The sequence below is a fragment of the Gopherus evgoodei genome, chromosome 1 (assembly GCF_007399415.2).
Source record: "Gopherus evgoodei ecotype Sinaloan lineage chromosome 1, rGopEvg1_v1.p, whole genome shotgun sequence".
In the NCBI taxonomy this organism is placed as follows: domain Eukaryota; kingdom Metazoa; phylum Chordata; order Testudines; family Testudinidae; genus Gopherus; species Gopherus evgoodei.
In genome coordinates, this window is record NC_044322.1 from 295,278,213 (window position 1) to 295,304,526 (window position 26,314).

A 26,314-nucleotide genomic window follows, 5' to 3' on the forward strand; every position below is an offset into this window, starting at 1 on the left:
AGATATTTTAAAACCAGCCGGTCCAGATAAATTGAATCCAACAGTTTAAAAAAGCTGGCTGAGAAGCTCAGTGGACTGTTGTTGGCTTTTTTCTTTTATTTCCAATAACTTTTAGAACACTGGAAAAATTCCAGAAGACTAGAAGGAAGGTAATCTGGCACCATTATTTAAAAAGGGTAAATGGTTTAATCATAGGGCTGTCAGCCTGACATCCATGATAATAGAATGGCTGATATGGGCCTTGATTAATCAAGAATTAAACGTGGCATTAGTTATATTATCCAATCAATATAGACTTATGGAAAATAAATCTTGTCAAACTAACTGAAATCTTTTTTTGGATGAGATCACAAGTCTGATGAAGGCCAATGTGTTGATGTAATATACATAGACCTCTGTAAAGCATTTGACTTGGTACTGCAGGATTATAGTTTAAAAACTGTAATACAAAATCAATGTGACATGTTAAGTGTATTAAAAACTGATTAACAGACCAGATCTCAGAGTGTTTGTAAACAGGGAATCATCAAACAGGTGTATTTCTAGTGGTGTCTCAGAGCGATAGGTTCTTGGCCCAATGCTATTTAATGTTATGGAAGAAAACATATAATATCACTTCTGATAACATTTGCAGATGATACAAAGCTTGGGGGAGTCGTGGCTGGAGGGAGGGAGAAGTCATCTTTGGTTTACTCTTTGTGTGCAGGCTTACCTATCAAGATTGATATGGAACAGTTTTTATTTGTGCTGGTAAGTCTACAGACTTTCTTTATTGCTCCTGTTCTCCAAGATTTGAAATAAAGTGATCCTGAACACTTCTGTACAAACTATTAGGGAGCTCAAAAGCAGACATCTGCTTGCTAAAATATGCAGCTAAAAATGGATCAGTGAGCTTTCTAAGTTTCAAAAGAGACTTTTTTTTTTAATTCAGAAAATAAAGAATATAACTACAGGAGAAGTCATCCTGAACCTACTTCTTACAAGATAAAAACGAAAACATGGATAATAGAGATGGCTGGCAACCACAAGCTGCCTGAGGTCAATGTAATTAGGAAGAAGTTCATGGAATACATCAGTGCAAGATTATATTTCGAGTCAGCAAATTTTGGAAAGTGGAATCTAGCTAACTACGTACAGTAGAACACAGTATTAAACTCCAAAACAGTGAAGAGCTGAAAACTCAAGGTATCCTAATCAATTGTAGAAATAAGGTATTAGATTTAAATATGAAGGCCAGATCCTAACTGTTTTAAAGCAGACTTAGTTTTCTCTATCTCCTCATTAACAAAGCAGCAGAACTCCTTTTGAACTCAGACCATGCTCTATAAAGTCTAACAAGTGCCCTTTTGTTTGTTCTCAAATATGCAAAAACCATGAGAAAATTTATGTCACTATTCAAAAGTTATTCTGGGCCCTAATTAAAATTATACTGCGGAGGTAGAGTTGGGCAATGAACCTTTCCTTTGAATTAGACTTTCATTTGAGAAGGGGTTTGGATTGGCAGGAAAGCCCATGTACTTGCCAAAAAAACAACGTAAGACAGCTCCCAGAAATAGGTTTGCAGGCTGAGACCTTTAGTCTTGCCTTTAAGTGGACTTGGTAGTCCTGGGATGCTTTAAGTCGTACATCCACAGGGGGAAGGCCTTCAGTAGGTTTGGATTATATTGGCTGCTTCATTGTTCCTCCTTCAAGCAACCTATCCTGGTAGAAATGTAGGAGATCTCGCTTAGAGTAAAAGTTTAATAAAGTAGCAGCTACTTGTCCAAAAGATCATAGTGCTTTTCTGCACTTGCTGGTTACTTGCCATTTGCAAAGGGCTGAGTGAATTATCTAGACCATGCAGGGTCGGATTAACCTTTTATGGGCCCCAGTGCCAAACATATTTGTGGTCCCCCATGTAGTCATTGTGGGCTCCGAGTGTGGGCCTGGAGCAGCAGTGCCATTGGTGTTATGGTATACCCGGTACTGAATTTCAGAGACATTTTTCATTTTGATCACACACCTCTGCATGATTATATGCATTGCCATACACAGCTCCCTGAGCCCCCAGTTATTCTCACTGAGCTGTATGCCCATGTGGGTTTATCAGTGGCCACAGTGAGCAGAACTTTCATAGTGATCAGGGGAAACTCCCCACAGGTTTATCTCCTTTCTCATTCAGACCTTCTATAGCCATGTCTCCAGTACCACCTGTAACGTGCTTAGATGCTCTGTAAGAACGAGGCCCACACACACTGTGAGTTATTTGGCTTTAATGAAGGTAAAGTGACACATTCGCAATGGGGACCTCGGGTGTTGCTGTCACTTTGGCGAGGAACCCAGCACCGAAGCTCAGCTCGTCCTGGGTTGGAGTCCAAAGGCGGGACCGGGAGCATACAGCTATATAGACACAATACAAAAGCAACTCATACATATGCAAAAAGGGACTTCCCACAGGCTATGTCTGTCCCTTGGCCAAAGGCCAGGGACTGTCCATGGGCGGTGTACGCCCTTTGGCCTAAGGCCACACAAGCTAGTTTCATCCAGTTAAAAGCAAGTTATAACTGACATGCCGAGTCCTACAACGACTGGCCACTTAGCAAGCAGGGGCTTTCCACAAGGCCGCCGAGAAAGCGAAAATACCCTAGCTAGGCCGTGACACAGTCTTCCGCAGTCCCCTACACCACCCTATGTCACCGTTACTGTATGTGGTTCTGGTCTCAGCTAATAAAGTTCCACAGCCAGCAGATACTTGTTCAGTTCTGACAGATGCCTTCATCAGCATCCATCCTGCTATTTTAGTAAGCCATTTGCAAACACGATTTCCCCAAAGAGAGGACTTAGCCACTGGGAACCTGAAGTCACTAGCCTTTCTTCCTCTGCTCCCATCTACATGCTCATCTACTACCTGGTCACCACCACCTCTCCCCATGGCTGTTTCCCTTCTCCCCTGCAAGCCTGACCTGCTTCCCTTGACATTCCTTTCCTACAGGTGACCTCTGTTCCTTGAAGTTAACTCCGGTTTCTTTATCTGCTCCTATCTTAGCGGCGCCCATAGTCATAGAGCCACCTGCAGCTTCTCTGGCTACAGCCATGGGGCCAATTGCCAGAGGCCAGCCTTAGTCTTATTTCCTTTTTTATGTTAGAAAATTGTGAATGAATAATTCATTTCTTACTAGATAATTAACTTGTGATTTGTGTCAAACTCCCTTTGGATAGAAATTTAAAGTCAATGCACAAAAACAGCACTTAATTTTTAAAATTTGTCCTGTATTTATTCAACACATCAAAAATGTATCAATCATGTTTTGCATTTATTAAACAAAGGAAATATTACCTGCTTAGTGAATTGAACTGGTTGTTTGTGCTCACCATGCCTGTCAAGGTATTAGAACTAGTAAATCTCATTGTCTCATACCTAGTTTTTATTAATAGATCGGAAGAGGAAAACAACCAGAGGTGAAAGTAAGCCAATCTTGCCGGTATGCCATACTGCACTGGCTTCCCCAGGCTGATGATTTAAAGGGCCTGGGGCGCCCGGCAGCGGCTGGAGCCCAGGGCCCTTTAAATTGCCACCAGAGCCCCTGGGTAGCTGTAGCTACTAGTCTAAGGAGGGGTGGCAATTCCAAGGTTGAGCATTCTTGAAACTTGCAATGACAGCACTGTGGACTCTCAATCATCAGCGCTGGCCCTAGGCAGCTGCAGACTCTGCAGTTAGGTACTTCCTTCCTTGAGGTATGTAAGTTTATTTAAATCACAGGTACCTTTTAGTGGGAATTGTTTAGCTGGATTATTACACATGCAAAAATTCCAAGTTTCTAAATATTTGCAGGTTCTGGGACCATAATGTACATACATGTAATATGCTGGGGTACCCTTAAAGCGTGAGAGGGAATGCTTAGACTGTCTCTCACCAATTTTCCAATCACACAGGGAGGGTATCCTGTCTGCTAGCAGCTCATAAACTAAGGGTCTCACCCCCCAGGGCACTCTCACAGGAGAGATGAACGAGGATGGCCACGACCCTTCTACACCTCCCTTCAGCAAAGAGCATTGGCTAGTCTCAGAGAGACGGCGCCGCTTACTCTTATTACTTCCAGTGAGATGGTGAGATCAGTCGGTGGCTCATACAGAGAGGAAAAAGGGGAGGGAAGATGGGTTCACGCTCTCCTAGATCCAGGCAAGCCCCTCGCTTGACGATGCCAGGCAGAGACAGCCCACCTTGGGTCAGAACTTTTTACCGATCCCCTAGGTGGAGTTACCTGACTTGCTTTAGAGCAGGGGTCGGCAGCCTTTCAGCAGTGGTGTGCCGAGTCTTCATTTATTCACTTGAATTTAATTTTAAATTTTCGCGTGCCAGTAATACATTTTAGCATTTTTAGAAGGTCTCTTTCTATAAGTCCTATAATATATAACTAAACTATTGTTGTTTGTAAGTAAAGTAAATAAGGTTTTTAAAATGCTTAAGAAGCTTCATTTAAAATTAAATTAAAATGCGGAGACCCCCGGACTGGTGGCCAGGACCTGGGCAGTGTGAGAGCCACTGAAAATCAGCTTGTGTGCCAACTTTGGCACGCATGTCATAGGTTGCCTGCCCCTGCTTTAGAGTATTTCTGGTCACAAGTCTATGACTTTGCAGAATACTTTGGGTGTCTTCCGGCAACTCTCATTCACAGTGGTGTACATACACACACCAAGGCCTTTGTTTTTAAATACCATGATGCATCAGTGTTTTTTAAATTATTATTTTTTTAACCTGAGGGTGTCACCACAACCCCTCTGTCCGGACTGAACACACCTGTGTTTTTGAGGGTGTTACTACAACCCCTCTGCACCTGTGCATTAACCTTGTGTGTTTCCCTTATGCATTAACCTTGTTGGGGGCAGCCAAACTATAGTCCTCAGTACCGCATACAACTACCTTATTGAGTGTGGCAAACTAAGTCCTCAGTACCACTTCCAACTAACCGTATTGAGGGTGGCAAAACAGTTCCCCAGTACTGCTCTGCATCTGATCTCGCTGCACAGTCAATAAGATACTACAACAAATCCACCCAACACAATTTTTATGCATAAGCTTCAAAAATTATAAACTGACTGCCAACTATTCCCTGCTGTCTCTCAACCTAACTCTCCTTAACTAAGGAGTAGGGGTATGTGGAAGGTAGTATAAGATCCTAAATCATTAACATATGCAGGGTCATAAATTCAGGTTTTGTCAGAATAAGTAAACTGCCTAGTAAAAATATAGTGTATTGCATTTTGTGTCTAAGGTACATGTGTTAATGATATGAAATTGCAATCTGTGCTTTTAGAAACCAAATAATTTCTACATAGCAAAATCTTGAGTGGCGTCACAATGCAGTATTATTTTGTTAGCCTTTATCTTTCTGAGACCTTATTTCATCAGCAAGAGTTTGATGTACCCATATTTCATTGCTTGTACGTTTTGAAGACTAAAAGCAATAAACAAACTCCTTAAAACGTAAAGGAGTCATTCTAGGGTTGAAATTTATGTGGAGGGTTCTGTGTAATGTGATTATGCAGCTGCCAGTTTTCTTTTTCTTGTAAAATTGGGCTAAATGAAAGCTTAGGATTTTGTAGCATAAGTCTATAGCCCTTGCAGTTGTGAAGGTAACCCAACAGTGCACAGTGTAAACCAATGCTGTGTTACTTGCAAATAGCTTAGAACAGTAGGTCTGGGTGTCGTGACAGAGCTACTTATCTCCATTGGATACTGGCTCCAAATTCCAACCAAGGATACTTCAAACGTTGACATTGCTTCTTTGATCTTGGCAGAAACGTCAGGCTAATACTTCACCATTGTTGGATGTAAGCTAGTTGCTGTCAGGGTCTTGCTGGTGTGGAGAATGAAGAATTCTCTATCTCGTTTTGCATAGAAGTGGAGCAAGTGATACGTTGCTTCTCTCCAGGGTACCAAATTCCAAATGCCTTTTGGTTCCCAGAAAACAGAACCACCACCTACACCTTTCTCGCTGTCCAAAGCCCCATCTGCCAAAACCTCAGTCTTCCCACTTAAAGCCTCTGCAATGCTATTGTGTTTTAATACAGAAATGACAGTTGGGGTGAGGTAAGGTGGTGTAGTGCAAAATGAAATTAAACTTAAATTTAATATTAACAAGAAAAACTACACATTGCACCATACTGGAAAGGAGCAGCAGCAGTGGGAGAGGGCTTATGGGAAGAGAGTCACCTAATGTAGAGGTCCCCGACACACACAACACAGATCTAAATTACATTGTCAATACATATATCTGCCGGTCCCACAGTTTTATTACACCCTAGTAACTTGGGGGAAATTGGAGAGTCCAACTGTAACTGAGATGTGTTGGGCTCCTGACCAAATAGTCACAACTAACTGTGGCAATTTTCAGTTTTAATAGTTTTCAGAATAATAGTTGAGCCTCTTTGGAGTGTGAGAATGCAAATTTTACTTATACAAGAAATAATTCAAATGTTTCTTATAACTGAAATAACTTTTTTTTTTACCTAATAGTTAATATTTAATAGTCTCTTGCATAAGGACCTCATTGTCATTGTGATTAGCAACAGGTCATTCCCAAAAGGGTACTGAAAATGCTGTTTACCTTGTGTGCTCAAGGTCTTGTCAGTGATGAATACTGTACGTTCTGAGTCAGACATCCACTATTGTTGGATAACGAAATATTTTTACAAATTTATGAATATGAAAAGACTGCTTTAAACATATATGTAATCTGGAAAATAATGTTTTGTATCACTTTAAACATTTTAGTGTTTTAGCAAATATCTTCAGATAGCTTAGTACTGATGAGTAATACAATAACAGCATAAAATGGTAGCTGGAGATAGAGATAAAAGTGTTAAAGAACAAAATTGTCTTCATGTTTCTAAAGAGTTGTTGGGGGGAAATGGCAATTCATTTTTCAAAAATGAAATTTTGGTATTTTGTTAATCTGAATTCCCTGTATACTGTGTTTGAGAGCGCTTCAGCACAGATGTAACTTCTGGAACTGAAGCTGCTGAAAGATGCTTCATTTGTCAATGAGTTGTTTTTCACCTCAAGTAATTTAGGATGAGTTTTTATTTCTGTTAATCTTTTAAAAATATTTTTTTGCCTTCTGCATCACCTTGAGTTGATTCCTTGTGACCTTTCTGTGTGTTGGGAAATATGAACAGTGTGCCTTTTTAAAGGAAAAGTTTTTAACCAAGTACTTCATATAGATTTTCAATACTTCAAACAATAACATTAAAACATGAAGTTGCCACACTGTCTTGAGTAATCCAGCTATATGGCATATCACTGCATCATTTTTGTAAGATCATCCTTAATCCTGTGATTCTCTAATAAAGAGCATTAGTCTTGCAATTTCTAGCCACAATAGAAGCTATAAGAGTACAATGGCAATAGTAACCCATGACTTCATTACTTTTAAAATTTTCTCTGTTTAATATTGTGATGGATTTATTAAAATAACTGAGTTTTTTACACGATTCCTATAGGAATTTTAACTAATGCATACTGTAGTTTTATATAACTTTAAAACAAAAGAACTTTACGGAATGTTCTGATACTGCCTAATAATTGTTCATGTTGGAATTTCTGTCCTTATGTATAGATGTGCTGATACTGTCTCAGATTACATAATCTTGTACACTATCTCTCTCTCCCTCACACTTGGCCTCAATTTCTTACATACATTAAACAGTGAATGGGGGTCCAGAGCAGTGTTCCCTCTAGTTTTTTGCACCCCTGTGCGGAATGAATTTTGTTATGTGCACCAATACGGAGGTGATGTGTGACACGTCACCTCCATATTGATGCACATAACAAAATTCATTTGGTGGGGGTGAGGCCGGAGGGGTTTCGAGTGTGGAAGGAGGCTCAGGCCTGGGGCAGAGGATTGAGTACAGGGATGTAAGGGCTCTGACAAGGGGTGCGGACTCTGCAGTGGGGCTGGGGATGAGGGTTTGGGGTGCAGGAGGGTGCTCCAGGGTTACGGCAGGAATAGAGAACTCTTCCCAGCACGCTTGCTCTCTTTCTCCTCCCCGCCCCCAGAGCAGCACCTGGGCTTAGGGGAAGAGGTGCCTCTTTCCTCCATGGCAGCACCTGGCCTGGGGCTGCAGGATAGGTACCCCTTCCACGGCCCCAGCAGATCCAGGCCAGGGCCGGATTTAGGTCAGGGAAGGGGTGCCCCAGCCGTGCCTGGGGCCGGGTTGCACTGCGCCTGGGGCCGGGTTGGCAGAGGGGCACCTTAGCCATGGCAGGTCACCGGGTGGGTTCCCTGAGCACCTGCGCAGAGTTAAATAGGCTACTGCATGGCTCCATGGCCACGCAGCTTACAGGGAACTTAGGTCCAGAGCAATTCATGTCTGTTCTTCTTCGAGTGATTGCTCATATCAATTCTAGTTAGGTGTGTGTGTGTGCCGTGTGCCCGGATGTCGGAAACTTTTTCCCTAGCAGCTACCTGTCGGGCCGGCTGAGGAGTCCCCAGGAGTGGCGCCAATATGGCATTCTATATAAGACCCTGCCGGCTCTACCCCCCTTCAGTTCCTTCTTATCGTCTGTGACGGTTGTTGGAATAGTGGTCTCTTGTCTCATCAAGTGCTCCATTTATCCCTAGCTTCTCTTATCTTGATTGTCAATTAATTGCTATTAGTTAGCGTTAAGTGTTTCCTATAGTATTAAGAGTAGTTTAGTAGTTGAGAGCAGTCCCCTCAACAACTTCCCTGCTGGGCTCTGGGGCATGCCGTCCCAAGGCTTCAAGCCTTGTAACCCTTGGAACAAGCCCAAGCCTATGGGTGACCTCCACGATTCCTGTTTCAGGTGTCTGGGGGAACGCCATCAGGCAGACAAATGTAGAATCTGTAAGGCGTTCAAGCCTCAGATGTGAAAAGAGAGGGAGATTTGACTCAAGCAACTCCTCGTGGAGTCCGCTTTGCGGCTCTCTCAAGACTCGGGCCCAAGTGCTTTGGAGTGGAGTGCCCCTCCTGCAGTACCGTTTTCGGCACCACGGAAGATCCTGCGCTCATCTCGGGACTGGCGATCTCCCAGGCCCCAAAAATGCCCATGTTGGCACCGCGCTCATTCCCTGGTTACTGGGAAAAAAGCAAGCCTTGGAAGGACTCCCTGTTAGGGTCGAAGCAGTTTTCTCAATCCTGACCCAGCAAGACTCTAACCAGGCCTCTAAGCAGGACAAGGCCGCCAGGCCCAGATCTGCTCATCCCAGCCCTGGGACGGTGAACAAGGGACAGTACAAGTGGAAGAGATCACATTTACGTTTCACACTGGATACCTTCAAGGCCACCAGAGGGCTCATCGAAATGACAGCTCTGGTGCCTCCAGCCCCAGCACCGGCTCCTGAGTCCGATACCGTCCAAGGGTAAACCGGTGATGTTCGGAGTGGCAGCCCTCAGACCAGCATCTCCACGCCGTTCCAAGTCCCAGCACCGCCACAGATACTGGTCTGACTCACAGCACCAGTTAGACTCGCAGTGTTGATCCTCGGAGCCGTTCCCGCTCGAGGTCGCTATCAACTGCTGGGTCATAGTCCCGCTCCAGATCCGGGTCATGATCGGTGACCTTGCGGCACCGTTTGGACCAATGCAGTGTGGAACTCTGATCCCCATGTCGACTGTTGCACTGGCCCCCGGCCTGCCACCATGCTTCATCATGGCATTGGTCGCCAGAGCGCCGCTGCTCTATTGCCTGGCACCAGTCGCAATCAGCCTCCTGGCACTGATCCCCATATGACCCGCGCCTACCAAGGGACTCAGTGTCACCTTTGCTTCACTCGCGCACTGCTCCTCCTTGGCCGTCATGATCTTGTTCCCCTTCTGGCAGGTCGGAGAGAGCTTCAGAGTTCTCGGACATTCCCCAGTCAGGCCCGGGGAGCCTTAGATCCCTTAGCACCCAACTGTCAGCCCCAGTGGCAATTTTGGACCCTCTGGGCATATCACCAGGCCCAGGGCGCCTCCTCAGATGCCTGGCCACCATCAGGATTGAGCGCCCAGCCCTCTGAGGCAACTCTCAGCCGCCCTCCTTGTCGTAGTAGAATTCCCAATTCTGGACCTTAGTGTCCAAAATATGGGTACTAGCATGAGTTTCCCTAAGCTTAATTACCAGCTTAGGTCTGATACGCTGCCACCAATCAGGAATTTTCCAGGGCCTGATACCCTCTTGTCCCCCCAAAACCTTCCCTGGGGACCCCAAGACCCAGATTCCCTGAGTCTCACAACAAAGGGGAATAAACCATTCCCTTCCCCCTCTCTTCTTCCTCTCCATCTTCCAGCTGACTGGTCACTGGGTCGAGGTGGGTTACTGGTGAGGTGGAAGAATAGGGCGTCTGTGGCTTTCCTTGTGCTGTAGGTGGGGTCTTTGGCTGCCCTCAGTTGTAGGGTTTATTGTCGGTGTGCCCCCTGGGGTATTCGCTCCCCTTGACAATAGCTTTTTTCTTTTCTGCCACTTCCATCCATTTGGCTCCAATCTCCCCCGCCTCGATTACCGTTTTTGGTTTCCCATCTAGGATGTACCTCTCTGTTTCCTCAGGAATACCATCTAAGAACTGCTCCATTTGTATTAGGAGGTGCAGCTCGTCCAGATTGTTAACCTTTGTTCCTGATAGCCAGGCTTCATAATTCTTTGCAATGTGGTAGGCGTGTCGGGGGAATGACACATCTGGTTTCTATTTTTGGTTTCTGAACCGCTGACGGGCATGTTCAGGTGTTATTCCCATTCTGTATCTGGCCTTGGTTTGAAAAAGTTTATAATCATTCATGTTTTCCTTAGGCATTTCAGCCGCCACCTCTGCTAAGGGTCCACTGAGCTGTGGCCTCAGTTCTACCATGTACTGGTCTTCAGAGATGCTGTACCCAAAGCAGGCCCTTTCAAAATTTTCTAAGAAGGCCTCAGTGTCATCATCTGCCTTGTAGGTGGGAAATTTCTTGTGATGTGGAACAATCATTGGCACAGGGTTGTTAGGACTGGCGGGAGCATCCTGCCTGGCCTGCGCCAAGTCCATTTCATGCTTTCTCTCTTTTTCCCTCTCTTCACTCTGTTTTTGTTGTTTTTCCAGTTCTCGTTGGTGGGCTGCATCTTTGGCTTCTTGTTCTCTTTTATGGGCTGCCAGTTTGATGTTTTCTTCCCTTTCTTTCAGCTCCACCTCTTTTTCCCATTTGTTGCCTGTGGTCTGCTGCTTTGATTTGTTTCTCTGCCTCCATTTTTGCCTTGGAAGTCATGGTTCCTGTTTTCTTGTGTTGGGGTGCCCTCTGCTGGTTTACTGTCTGAATTACTGTTCCTCTGCTGCCTGCTCTGTTGCTAAGCAACAGAGTGTTTCTAACAAGCCTTCCTGAATAAAACTAGAACAAAAGGAAAACCCTCATTTGCATGTGTGTTCTGCTGGTGTAGTTGACTCACAGCTGGAGTTCTATTGTCTAACAAAAGACCCCTGTTAAATTTAATGGCCCTTGCCTGAGGCCATTTCTATGCACAGCCAGACCGAAGCAAGGAAAAAAAAATCACTGGCTGTAGGTTTAAAAAAAACAAACCCTTCTCTCTGCTTACAAGCAGCTAACAAAGAAAAGAAAATTAATAATTTTACTGGCTTTTGGATTCTACTATCCCAACCGCTGCCAACATGTCATAGTATAATTCCCAATTCTGGACCTTAGCGTCCAAAATATGGGTGCTAGCATGAGTTTTCCTAAGCTTAATTACCAGCTTAGGTCTGATACTCTGCCACCAATCAGGAATTTTCCAGGGCCTGATACCCTCTGGTCCCCCCAAAACCTTCCCTGGGGACCCCAAGACCCAGATTCCCTGAGTCTCACAACAAAGGGGAATAAACCATTCCCTTCCCCCTCTCTTCTTCCTCCCAGCTCCTTCCCGCCCTGGGAACACTAGGAGATCGCCTGATTCAACTTCTTCAATCACCACACGGAGAGGACTGTTACCTTCCTCCTCACCCAGAGGCCGTACAGATTCAAGCTGCGTGAATCTAACACAAAGAGAAAATTTATTGTTTCCTTCTTCGCACCAATTCCCTTGAACCTTAACTAGGAGAAAAAATTTACAGGTCTTACAAGCAAAACTTTTAATAAAAAAGAAAAAAAAAGGAAAAGGTTTATCTCTGCACTTTAGATGGTAAACAGTTACAGGGTCTTTCAACTTATAAACAATAGAAAGAAACTTTCTCCAGCAGAAACACAATTTAAGCTACTTCCAGTAAGTACACATATGCAAATGCAAAAAAAAACAAATTAAAAGACCGCCTTTTCTTACTCACAATTCTGAATAGATAAAAGACTGTAGCAGGGAGATTGGCAGAAACCTGGTTGCACCTCTAGCCCCATCCAGGACCCAGAGAGAACAAAGCCAAGCCCCAAACCCACAAACAAAGGCTTCCCTCCACGAGATTTGAAAGTATCTTGTCTCCTGATTGGTCCTCTGGTCAGGTGTTTTCAGGTCACTGTTTGTTAACCCTTTATAGGTGAAAGAGACATTAACCCTTAGCTATCTGTTTATGACACTCCTCCAGACCCAGACCAACCTGCGGAGCCAGCACCTGTGGTGCCAGGCGCCCAGGAGGAACCACCCGTGCCCTACCAGGAAACTATCTCCGCACCCCTTCCAGTGGAGTTGTTTTCATCCTCCCCGATGAGTCTGTGGCTGGCACGACCACATCTGGTCCATCCCCGAAGGACTTTAGTTCTTTAAGGACCCTATTGAGGCATGTGTCCCTCAGTATGAACCTCCAAATTGAGGAGGCTGTGGAGGAGGAGGAGGACTCTATGATGGACATTCTAGGCCTGGAGGGGCCTTCCAAGGTGGCTCTCCCAATGAATAAAACCATCCAGAACAATGTCAAGTCTCTCTGGCAAACCCTGGCCTCCATCCCTCCCACAGCTAAGGGGGTAGAAAGAAAGTACTTTGTCCCCACCAAGTGTTATGAATACCTTTTTACTTACTCTGCCCCATACTTGCTTGTGAACGTGGTGAATGCCAAGGCAAGGCAGGGCCAACAAGGACTTGCTCCCAAGTCAATGGAAGCTAAGCAGCTGGACCTTTTTGGGAGAAAAAATTATTCTACTGGGGATCTCTTGCTGCAGATCACTAATCAACTAGTAGATGTCATTCTGGTAGCTCCTGCTTGGCTGCATCAGTGTTAGTACCTGTTCCTGCTGGACCTGTCAGTCCCGGCTCCCCTGCATCTCCCTCTCAGTGCTGACCTCATCTCTTAGAACCACCGTTGTCTCCTGCACCCATACTTTCAGTCGCTCCACCTCACGGCCTGGAGGATCTGTGGCTAAACCAGGCTGAACGCGCCTGTTTGGACTTGGTAAGGCGGGATGTTTCTCAAAAGTTGCAAGCCGTCAACCAGGCTTACCTACGAAACTAAGTGGAAAAGGTTTTCCAGCTGGTGCGCTCAGCGGCAGGTGCCCCCGCTTCAGGCTCCAATTCCGTGCATCTTGGACTACCTGATATTCCTAAAGGACCAGCACCTAGCCTTTGGATCCCTTAAGGTCCACCTCGCGGCCATCTCTGCGTTTCACCCAGGTGTGGCCGGGTGCTCCGTGTTTTGCACACCTGGTTGTGTGGCGTTTCCTCAAAGGCCTGGAGAAAATCCATCCTCTGACGAAGCCACCCGTGCCTGCATGGGACCTTAACTTGGTCCTCTCTTGCCTTATGGGCCTTCCCTTTGAGCCGCTGGCCTCCTCTTCCCTTCTCTGTCTCTCCTGGAAGGTCGCCTTCCTAGTGGCCATCACTTCTGCATGTCGGTGTCCTAACTACGGGCTCTCACATGTGAGCCGCCCTGTAGTGTCTTTCATAAAGATAAAGTTCAACTAAGACCTCACCCGACCTTCCTACCAAAAGTGGTGTCCCGCTTCCATCTGAGCCAGGATATCGTCCTACCCGTTTTCTACCCAAAACCACATGCTGACCTTCGTGAACAACATCTCCATTCTCTTGATGTTCAAAGGGGACTCACCTTCTATAGAGACCGGACAAAGCCCTTTCGTAAAACAACCCAGTTGTTTGTCGCCATTGTGGAGTGGATGAAAGGCGCCCCGGTTTCCTCTCAGCAAATATCTTTGTGGATCACCAGGTGCATTCATGCTTGCTATAACCTGGCAAATGTCCCTCCGCCTGCTGTTATGGCTTACTCCACAAGAGCTCAGGCGTCATCAGCTGCCTTCCTGGCACACGTTCCTCTCCAGGAAATCTGTAGGGCTGCCATGTGGACACCTTCACGTCCCACTGTGCCATTGTCCAGCACTCTCAGGATGATGCAGCCTTTGGCAGAGTGATCCTCCAGTCTGCGGTTCCTTGACTCTGAGCCCATCTCTGAGGTAAGGCTTGGGAGTCACCTAACTGGAACTGATATGAGCAATCACTCTAGGAAGAGAAAACAGTTACTCACCTTTCTGTAACTGTTCTTTGAGATGTGTTGCTCATATCTATTCCATTCCCACCCACCTTCCCCTCTGTCAGAGTAGCCGGCAAGAAGGAACTGAAAGGGGTTCGGGCCAGCAGGGTCTTATATAGAAGGCCATATTGGCGCCGCTCCAGGGGCCTCCCCAGCTGCCCGACGGGTAGCTGCTAGGGAAGAAGTTTCCGACATCCGTGCATGCGGTGTGCGCACACACCTAACTGGAATTGATATGAGCAATCACTCAAAGAACAACAACAGTTACAGAAAGGTGAGTAACCGTGGTTCTGGGTTTTTTGGTTTTTTTTGGTGTGGGTTTTTTTTGTTGTTTGTTTGTTTGTTTGAGGGTTATACTGTGGTGTGAGCTAGCCTGGTATCGTAGCACCCTTTCCCTGTTCCATACAAAACATTGCATCATATATGGGGAATAAGGCAGTGGTCCTGAGGAAGGGGATGGAATGATCCTGTGTGTCTTTTGACTGGAACCTAAAAAAACATGAATCCAGTCGCCAGGTCGTCCAAAAATAGCACCGTAAGTGGCAAAGTCGCTTAGTCTGTGCCTCAGGTCTGTTTAGGCTACTGCTTAAACTGTAGTGGAGATTTTAAAAATTCATAAAAATTTCTGACTAAATTGAGTGCTACAGAAAAGCTTATAAAAGAAAACCGTTCCTTGTTCACTGTAGGGTTTAGATGTTGCTCAGTAATTGAGGCCTGGAGCTATACATTGAACTAAGAGGATGTAAAAAGATACAGAAGAATCTAGTTTTTGCTTACTGACTGTTGTTTATTCACTGGCTTTTGGCAGCTTTATACCTTGAATGAGTGTGATCCTGTGGGGAAAATGACGTTATATTTTAAGACCATCACAATGCATGTGCAAAATAGGCCAACCTTAATGTGATCATTTCTTGAGTTTTGGGCTCTTCACTTTGCAACCTTAATTTTCCTTTAATGTAGGCCATTTGTACAGGTAGTATGTGGAATCTTTGAGGAAATATGATATGAATGGCATATGGCAGCAGTTAAGTCATTATTTTTTTGGACACTGCTCTAGTGTATTATTGTTAAAGAACACTAGTGATATCTGGTTGCAGTGTTAATTAATTTCAGCCACTGATGATTGATTTGTTCTCTTCCAGGATATGCAGGTTTGCAGCATGGAGGAACTCTAATTGAAAGAAATACTGAGACAAGGCCTCTTCCAACATGGAGACTGTTTTATTTGAAGGGGAACCCGACAGAACTTCGGTGAGTAGCGTCAGTGTGATTGAACATATTCAGATTAAATTAACGTGGAGGGTTTTTTTAGGATCACTGATGTTGAGTTTGTATCTAAAATTGCGAGTACTTTTTGGTCAATGCATGTTAAAAGTAAATTTTATATCCTATCAGCGGGGGGAGAATGTACCACTTGTTAAGTAGGGCCTGCCTGGTTACCTTGTAGTAGTACTTTTCACTACCATGGAAGAAATGTTTGTTTCTTGGACTTGGTACTCACTATTAGGGGAGGTAAGGTAGTAGAGGGCATTCCTGTCAGTCTCGCTGATCAGCATATGAGCAGGGCAGACTAGCTTTCTTTTTCCAGTCAGTGATTGTTAACTGAAGTGCTGCTTCATGAGATATTGGGTAGGCGGAATGGTAGGGATTCCCAGGACTTCTTCAAGGACAATGAGTACTTTCCATGGAGGATTGTAAGCTCTCTGGGGCAGGGACCATGTCAACTTCCATACTGCACCTAGCATTGTGGGGCCCTAATCACTTTCCTTCAAAAACAAAGTAAAACTCATTTAGATTTTTTCCTTTCTTTAGTGAGAATAAAGGAATGCTTAAATTAATTCAAGAATTTTTTTTACTTGATAAAACTTTTTGATCACCAATGAAAGCAAAAAGAAAATCTTACAGCAGTATATGGGCCATAAAAATAAGTAATATAAATCAGCTGTTTTGCCAGGACATAATCAATAATATGGAAAATGTTTCTATCTGGAGATGAGTATAAAGTGAGCTACTTTACAGCCTGCAACAATGTTGGATCTCTCTTTGCTCATTCAAGAATTACAGCGAGGAGGTCGGTGGCCCCTTTAAAGGCTAACAGATTTATTTGGGCATAAGCTTTGTGGGTAAAAAACCCACTTCTTCAAATGCATGTGGATACAGACTAACATGGCTACTCCTCTGATACTTGACATCATTCAGAATTGAATTGCTCCCTGGGAGAGGGTACTCTCCTTTCCAAGGCATTTGTTCAGACCTTATATGTCAGATGTCAACCACAGTATAGGGCCCGTTTGAAGAAATTCCCTGCTCCTCCTCCTCCTGTGGTCATGGTACCTTATTTGCAATGATGAGAATCCTGCACCTTTCCTCGGTTATCAACATTTAGCAAATACAGAGATAAAGGTAAACTGGGAAGCAATGCAGACAACTTCAAGTGTGTGGTGTTGGACCTCCGTGACATGCTTTAAAAATGAGATATATAGGGTAGGTTTTTCTAAGTTCATTAAGGGTACAGATACACTATCCTGTGGTTTGGACTGTGGGGGTGTCATAGTATAATTCCCCAATCTGAACCTTAGAGTCCAAAAGATGGGGTACCAGCATGAATTCCTCTAAGCGTAATTACCATCTTAGATCTGATAAGCTGCCACCGCCCAAAAATATAGTGTTTTGGGGCACTCTGGTCCCTCCCAAAAACCTTCCCTGGGGACCCCAAGACCCAAATTCCTAGAGTCTCACAACAAAAGAGAATAAACCATTTCCCCTCCTTTCTTCCTCCCAGATCTTTCCCGCCCTGGGTACACTAGGAGATCACCGTGATTCAAACTCCTTGAATCACAACACAGAGAAATCCAAGTTTTTTTCTCCCCCCCCAGGTTTTCCCTCCCTGGGCTATCCTGGAGAGAGAGACAGATTTAAGCTCTGTGAATCTAAAACAAAGGGATTCCACCTTTCCCCCCCTCCCTTCTCTCTCCCTGTCTCCCACCAATTCCCTGGTAAGTACAGACTCATTCCCTTGAGCTTCAACAAGGGGAAAAAATCAAACAGGTCTTAAAGCAAAACTTTTAATAAAAAAGAAAAGAAAAAAAGTAAAAGTTGTCTCTGTAATTTAGATAGTAACAGTTACAGGTCTTTCAGCTTATAGACACTACAGAAAAGCCGCCCCCCAGCAAAATACAATTTAAAATACTTCCAGCAAAATACACATTTGCAAATACAGAAAACAATCAAAAGACTAAACTTGCCTTTTTCCTGGTACTTACTAAAATTAGAACAGAAGGGATTTTTTTCGGAAAGATTGGAGGAATCTGCTTACATGTCTGGTCCCTCTCAGAATCCAGAGAGAACAAAGCAAAACCCAAAAACACAAACAAAGGCTTCTCTCCACCGAGATTTGAAAGTATCTTGTCTCCTGATTGGTCCTCTGGTCAGGTGTTGCAGGTTCACTGTTTGTTAACCCTTTACAGGTAAAAGAGACATTAACTCTTAACTATCTGTTTATGACGGGGGTGTGAAGAGCAGTGCACGCCAAAGTGTTGTGCTGTAATTCCCCCAGGTGGACCCTGTGGGAACGAACTAAAAGTTTCCTGGTTTGCGTTAATGTCATCCTGTTTGAATAGGACAACGTTAATCTGAACTAGGAACCTTTTAGCTCATGCCCATTCAGATCACAAGGAAGAATTATAGTGCAGCACTTTGGTGCACACTGCTATTCCCACTCCCAATGTCTGAACTACAGGGCCAAGTAGGCAAGCCATAAATCTAAAATGTTGTGAATTCTCCTTAGAACTGATGTTAATGTTAAGTACTCTTTTTCACTGTTCAGCATTGCTTGCCAGATTAATACTTACAGTAGTAATTAAGTTTGACAAATGTGTACCTTGATTATAGGCGGAATGTGAAGTATTTCATGTTTCTATTTTATACCACAGCTATTGCGTTAGAAGTGTTTTTCAAACTGTAAGCACAATTAAGGTTCTCTTTTGGGGCCAAAACCTTGTCTAAGTACAGTATCTAATTTTCTTAGACTACTAAACATTTTAGTTTAACATTGCCTGAAGCTTTTGATTTGCTTAAAGTATTTGAAAATTAATACAGAAATATTACTACTGTATTTAGGATCAGTACAATATTTCATTTTCTTCTTTGTTTTGAAAATCCTTTGTGCACAAATACCCAACATCTTACAAGTTTTGTGTTTTTGAAAGCTCTCCTGCCAGAGGAATATGAATAGGGTTGCCAACTCTCTCGGATTGGCCGTGAGTCTCCAGGAATTGGGCTCAGTCTCCAGGAGGCTATTGGAAGCCAATCTAGGATATTGTAGGCCACTAAAAGTCTGGCAGAGCAGTGGGGCTAAGGCAGGCGCCCTGGCGCTCCATGCAATTCCCAGAAGCGATTAGTATATCCAGTTAGGCACAGGGGCGTGTAGGGGATCTCTGCATGCTGCCCCTTCCCCGACTGCCAACTCTGCAGCTCCCGTTGGCTGGGAACAGCGGCCAATGGGAGCTGTGGGGGCACATGGCAGGGGCACATGGAGCTGACTGGCTGCCCCTGAGCCTAGGAGCCAGACATGCTGGCCACCTCCCAGGAGCTGCCCGAGATAAGTGCCACCCGGCCAGAGCCCACAGCTTACATGCCTTCCTGCACACACCCCAACCCTCTGCCCCAGCCCTGAGCCCCCTCCCGCACCCAAACCCTCCCAGAATCTGCACCCCAACCCCCTACCCCAGGCTTAACCTGGACCCCCCCCACACACACCTCTTTAGCACCCTCCCAACCTCCTGCTCTAGCCCAGTGAAAGTGAGTGAGGGTGGGGGAGAGCAAGTGATGGAGGGAGGAGGAGATGGAGTGAGTGGGGCAGGGGTAATGGTGTTTGGATTTGTGTGATTTGATTAGACAGTAAGAATAATATGGCAAGCAAGTGTGGGTAGCCTAAACCTGAATTTATCTCCTAGAGCCCCAAAAGAGAGGAAACTTGCTGAAGTATGCCGTGTAGCTGTGTAATATTGAAGGGTTTGTGTAATGGGAGCCAGAAGTAATGAGGGCTTTTTTAAAAAAAATTCTTTCACTTAATCTTCTGTGCTGTGACCTGGTTGATTTTGTTCTAGTACTGGGGAAAACAAATTATGACTGAAATTTTCTATTGCCCGAGTCACATAGTATTGTATTTCCCTTCTTCAGACTGGAGAGAATTCTCCCTCCGTACAGGAGCCCTGGATTGCCATGGTGCTCTAAATTGTACGAGCTGATACAGGCTGAACTGCTGAGCTTTTCATAGGCTTTTGCAGATTCCTGTGACTTTCACATTTCTTGAAATCTGTGGATTACTCACAGGATCCAGGCACAGGCTGGCCTTCAACTGATGCACGTATTGACTAGGATTCTGTTCATTCATATTGGGATGTATTCTAGAGCAGAAGTTCCCAAATTGGGGCCCATGGGCCATTTACTGGCAGTCAGCAGAGATCTGTCTGGTTTACATTGTGCTGGCTATTCTTATTTAAACTGAGAAAAGAACAGGTGGCAGGGGTGTAAAATCATATAAGAACATAAGCATGCAGTGTGATTCTTTTTCTTCAAAAGATGAACCATTCTTGGAGTAAAGATGACAAAAAAATACTGCCTAATACTACTTTCCCGCATAAGCAATAGTTGTAGTTACCAGAGGGGGAAGTGATCAGTATGATCACAAATGTGCATGGGAAAGTAGCTCATGACTCAATTTCTTTTAATATTTAGTGTATACTGTGAGAGTTTTAACTCTCCAGCTCTACAGTTCATGCCCTCTGCTGGTGAGGGAGGAGATCTTGGGGTAGGACTGGTGGCAGGATCCCACTCATGCTACAGCTCTGCTGTTGGTCTGTAGCAGAAGGCCTCTCATGTCATCCACCTAGACTCAATTGCTGGGTTGGTAGAGAGCAAACGATAAGCTGTATGCTTTTGTGGCTTTTAGAGTATGGCTTTCTTGTCCAATTAAAGTCAGTTTGTTCTGTGCGTGCGTTTGGAAAATGGGGAAGCTCATAAGAACTAGTAATTTAGTTAGAAAAAAACACCTATACTAATTCTCCTAGCTGTTCTGGTGATGCAATTCTCAAATTCTCAACTTTAATTCTTGCTTCAGAATAGTTTGGTTGTAGCTTGCGTATTTGGGTGGTGGTATTGAAATGGGTGATCAAGAGGGCACAGTAATATCAGTTTTTCACATGCGAATCTTGTTTCAATTTTGGAACCCTCGGAAACACTTTTTTTCCTTTTGTTTATCCCAAGCTTTGTTCATGGAACTGCAGAGAAATATCTTTAACTTCTCTTCCCATAAAGTAACTTGGTGCCTCTGATGTTGAGTTGGGGGTTCTGTAAACTGTTGTCCAAAAATCTGAACTGTGATTTTGCATGACTCGTGTGTGGATTGGCTGAGCTTGCTTTTAGAAATAAATTTTAAAAGTAGGAAATGTTAATATAAAGGAGTTTTTTTTTGTTTTTTTAAGCAAGTATCAAAAGACATACACTGAGACTCTGCTGTTGTGCAACCCACATAGTTAGTTTTAAACATCCTAATCTTCTGTTCTCGATGATGTGTTTTTATTTCGCACCTTCTTCCTCATTGTGGATGATTTAAATGGATTCTAATTTGAGCATTCTTTAGCTATATTTTGAGTGTTTAAATGAAGATTAGGTGATGGTGGTGTGCCTTCAGAATCTGGAGTACTGCTAGGCTAAAACTTGCCTATGATCATTAAAATTCAATCAGCTAAAATCATTCCCAATTCTGAACTTTTTTGTTAGTGGTATTTATAGTAGCACAGGGGGTCCCCAATATAGACAGAGGTCCTGTTGTGCTAAGCGCTTGTCATAAACAGATAGCTAAGGGTTAACGTCTCTTTCACCTGGAAAGAAGTATCTGAAGCACCTGACCAGAGGACCAATCAGGAAACAGGATTTTTTTCAACTCTGGGTGGAGGGAAGTTTGTGTGTGAGTTCTTTGTTCTTGGGTCTTCTGTCTGCCTCTCTCTCTCAGCTATGAGAAGTGATTTCTGTTTCCTGCTTTCTAATCTTCTGTTTCCCAGTTGTAAGTACAAAAAGATCAGATAGTGAGTTATATGTTTTTTTTTCTTTTGTATTTACATGTCTATAGTTGCTGGAGTGCTTTAAATTGTATTCTTTTTGAATAAGGTGTTTATTCAATATTCTTTTAAGCAAATGACCCTGTATTTGTCACCTTAATACAGAGAGACCAGTTTTATGTATTTTTCTTTCTTTTTATATAAAGCTTTCTTTTTAAGACCTGTTGCAGTTTTTCTTTAGTGGGGAACTCCAGGGAGTTGAGTCTGTACTCACCAGGGAATTGGTGGGAGGAGGAAGTCAGGGGGAAATCTGTGTGTGTTAGATTTACTAGCCTGACTTTGCATACCCTCTGGGTGAGGGGGGAAAGAGAGATTAACTCTCGGTACTTCTGTTTTCCAAGGCTGGGAACGGGGAGGGTGGAATCCCTCTGTTTAGATTCACGGAGCTTGCTTCGGTGTCTCTCTCTAGGAACACCTGGAGGGGGGAAGAGAAAAGGTTTATTTCCCTTTGTTGTGAGACTCAAGGGATTTGGGTCTTGGGGTCCCCAGGGAAGGTTTTTGGGGGGACCAGAGTGCCCCAAAACACTCTAATTTTTTGGGTGGTGGCAGCTTTACCAGGTCCAAGCTGGTAACTAAGCTTGGAGGTTTTCATGCTAATCCCCATATTTTGGACGCTAAGGTCCAAATCTGGGACTAGGTTATAATAGCGCTTCACATACCTCTAATAAGACAGTACCTGCCCTGAAGAGCATACAAACTAAATAGACACAAGGTTGGGGAAAAAGGAAGTAGTATTCCCATTTTACATATAGAAGAACTGAGGCACAGATGACTTTCTTTCTCTCCTCGTAGTTTTTTCTTGTAGAACCATAGGTTCAGTATTGCAGCTGTTCAACAACTGCAGCATAACATAATGTTCTCCAGGTCACATGCAGATATTGTGTGCTATGTGTAAACTGACCTCTCCAAGTAGGGTTATTGTGTTATAATTTGAAATACACTGACCAAGATTTAGCAGTGGTCCATCACAGGGGTGGTATAATTTACTCAGCATGTAAGAGATTGGGGGTTGAGGGGGCGGGAAATTACACTGCAGTAAAAGATTGTGGGATGATAGACAAGATAATAAAAGTGATCGTCCAACAAAAAATAACAGATTTTATTTACACTGGAACAAACAGAACTGGACTCCACCTACCTACAATATTTAATATATGAAGTATATAATTAAAAACCTGATTCAAATACATATACACACACACACACACACACGTTCAAATGTGTGCGCATACTAACTTACTACTAAGTCTATTTAACTACATATAGACTCATAGACTTTAAGGTCAGAAGGGACCATTATGATCATCTAGTCTGACCTCCTCAACAATGCAGGCCACAGAATCTCACCCACCCACTCCTGTAACAAACCCCTAACCTCTGTCTGAGTTATTGAAGTCCTCAAATTGTTGTTTGAAGACCTCAAGCTGCAGAGAATCCTCCAGCAAGTAACCCGTGCCCCATGCTGCAGAGGAAGGCAAAAAACCTCCAGGGCCTCTGCCAATCTGCCCTGGAGGAAAATTCCCTCCTGACCCCAAATATGGCCATCAGTTAAACCCTGAGCATGTGGGCAAAACTCACCAGCCCGCACCCAGGAAAGAATTCTCTGTAGTAACTCAGATGCCACCCCCTCTAACATCCCATCATAGACCATTAGGCATACTTACCTGCTAATAATCAAAGATCAGTTGCCAAATTAATTGCCAAAATTAGGCTATCCCATCATACCATCCCCTCCATAAACTTATCAAGCTTAATCTTAAAGCCAGATATGACAGATATAATCCTCTAAATTAAAAAAAAATCTATCTCTGTGTGCACAGGCTATTATCTTATAGGTTGTTGTTTTTGGTTCAAGGTTCTCCTTTCCCCAAATATCTCACTGAGTGCTGTCTAACACGAAGTCAGTCTCTGAGTCTCAAGCACCTCTCATGACTTCCTGAAGAGATGGTCTTGACTCCAGTGATGCTTGCTTGCTGGAGTGCATGTTAGACCAGACCCATTGGATCTGAAGGACCTTTGGTTCTCTTGTTCTGGATATCTGGGACAACATGAATCAATGATAGGAGATGACTAGATCCAATGATCAGGAATATTAAGAAATGGATGCTCAAGAACACGCAATTAAACACATACTGACATGACCAGCCAGCTGTAAACTGATGGGATCTTCTCCTGCACATCTGTTTGTTGTCCTGCCCAATCTCAGCCTCTCCACTTATTCTCAGTTTCTGTCAGTCCTAGTTTCTCTGTGCCACTCTAGCTGCTCTCTCCCCTCACCCTGTCTCTCTCAGGTTACTCACAGACAGTTTCTCTTAAACTCTCCCTCAGGTTCTTCCTGTCTGCCTCTGTCCCTCAAATGTTCCCCCCACTTCTCCTCCATCACTTCCCCTCCCACTTTCACAGATAGGGCATCACCTCTTCTCCGTAGAACAATGACAGTGCATTCACCCTATATCATATTTCTCCATACAAGGTTGAGTCCCTTAGTCTTATTTACATATGCTTTAATTGTAAGACACATAACTTCCAATATTTCTAAGATGTCATCAGAAGTGATCCACCATCCGTAGCTGCTGTTCTGTTGGGCCTTTATGCTGCCAGTGTTGCACTGCACCGTAGACCTTATACAGTTTATCTCGGAGTGCACAGACTTGGAATTTCATGCAATTTATTAATTCAAAAATCAAAATATCCTGGTTTACAGTAGCCTCTTTTTCTGAAACTTCCCACTGTTTCAGCTTCCATGGCGCTAGCAGTAGTGGGAGTACCAATGTAGATAAGAGACTGGTAGCCAAGTTGTCTTTATCACCATCTTGTGTAGACCTACTAGGAGCATAATTGGCCTGAATGGTGGTAAAAGTGCGTGTGTCACAGGCCATCATAATGCTGGTGGAGCTGAAGTGGGACTAAGAATAGTAGGAATTATTTTGGAGGAAAAAGCTACTGTTGACACAGTATGTTTTGAATATGCAATCAATAGAGGGAATCTAAAACACGTGCTATGTACTGGTTGCTGAGAAAGTAATGGACTAAATTCAAATGTATGATGCTAGTTTAAACTCTGATCTAGACATGAGTTCTGCTTGATAAATCAGTCCCGCTTTTGTTTTTGTTTTGTTTTTGATTTTTCCCTCCTAAGGCTGAGTTGGTTATCCTACTTTGTCCCAGTGTTTCATTTGAGTAAGAACAAGATTATCTGGGGGGGAATAGCTCTGTGGTTTGAGCTTTGGCCTGCTAAACTCAGAGTTGAGTTTTCAATCCTTGAGGGGGCCATTTAGGGATCTGGGGCAAAAATCTGTCTGGGAATTGGTCCTGCTTTGAGCAGGGGATTGGACTAGATGACCTCCTGAGGTCCCTTCCAACCCTGATATTCTATGATCTTAGTGTAGGGACAGATTCAGTCTTAAGAAACACCCTTCCTCTATATATTCTAGAGTCCCTTTAACTATCTGCAAGGCTCTTCTGCTTAAGACAATTTAATCTTTGACCATTATGATCTTTTATTCATCTTTGCCTTTTTGAGGTATACATTTTTCCTTTTGGCAGGGTGGCTGCATCTCTGAACAACTCTATTTCTGCATTGTTCAAACATAAATATAATTCTGGCCCCAAAATGTAGTTTAAATGATAATGAAAAGAAAACTTACTGATGATGTGGGAATAGGAATAGGATGAAAGTGTAATTTCCATGGAAGCAGATGTTTTGCTGCTTGTCTTTATTCTAAAAATAGACACTTTTTTTAGAATAAAAACAGCAATTGAAGCAGATAATTCCAGATCTGAGGAAGTGACGAAAGGCTAACTGAAAAGTAAGATCTGAGGAGGAATTGGCATACAGAGAGAGGATGTTTGGGCGCAAGAAAAGACATTATTGCAAGTATGAAGGAGATAAAATAAAAGCAGTTGGCCTACAGGCCTTAGACATGGAAAATAAGAGGTGATAGCTTGCCAGGCAGGTGGGGGCAGAACTTAAAGCCTTCAAGTTGAAGAGAGTTTGAGGTTTGATGTGGAAAGAAGTCAATGATAAGATTTAAGGGAAAGGTGACACAGGTGAAAGTGGTGTAAGACAGATGATTTTAGATTTAATATTTTGGGAGAAATGAAAAGAGTAGTGAGGAGGTATGTTCACAAGTCCGGTCTTGTGTGCACCCTTGAATGTAGTGGATACTTTGAATTGTGTAAAGATTGAATGTAAGAAGTTTGGGACAGTAATGTGCAGATGAGTTATTTGTTTAAAAACTTCTAAGAGAGTAAAGGGGGGAGGCAAGGCATATTTTTTATGTTCATGGCACTTTCTTTTAAATATTGACAGGAATCTGTTGTTCATCATCTAGCACACAAATGTATAACTTGCACACTAGGTAAAAGGTTTTTAAAATAAAACAAGAATGTTTTAGTTCTGACTGGAAAACTGTTCATCTGTTAATTATTTGTATATTCTTGTTGTTGTAAAGCAGAAAGCTATCTTAATATTGCCTCTATAGAACTGTGAACCAGTAATGTAGCTTAGGTTCTTCTTTGTTGTCTAACAACTTCTTGGGTTGAATTTTCATATGTAGCTCTTATGGAGGCAATGAAGTATGGTAAAGTATCTCTAATCTTACCTCTTTCCCCTCCCCACTGTGCCCTTCTACTTGAAATTGTTAGTATATTAGTCAAATGAAGCAGTACTTTGATTATATTTGGCAAACTTTAAGAACTTCAGAAAATCTTGTAACTGTTCTTCTTGGGCCATTGATGGGCTATACAGAGAATCTGAAAGTCTGGACACGGTATCGTGGGAGTGTG

At 43.5% G+C, this 26,314-nt stretch overlaps 1 protein-coding gene across 11 annotated transcripts in view; it reads left to right on the top strand.

The window, feature by feature from the left end:
* Positions 1-26,314, top strand: part of OSBPL8 (oxysterol binding protein like 8) — a 205,240-nt gene that overhangs the window by 50,575 nt on the left and 128,351 nt on the right. For all 11 annotated transcript variants that reach the window (XM_030548682.1, XM_030548675.1, XM_030548683.1 and 8 more), the window contains one exon: positions 15,548-15,656. In XM_030548682.1, the coding sequence (XP_030404542.1) occupies positions 15,615-15,656 (42 nt within the window). In that variant the 5' untranslated portion in view covers positions 15,548-15,614. The remainder of the gene's footprint in view (positions 1-15,547; positions 15,657-26,314) is intronic.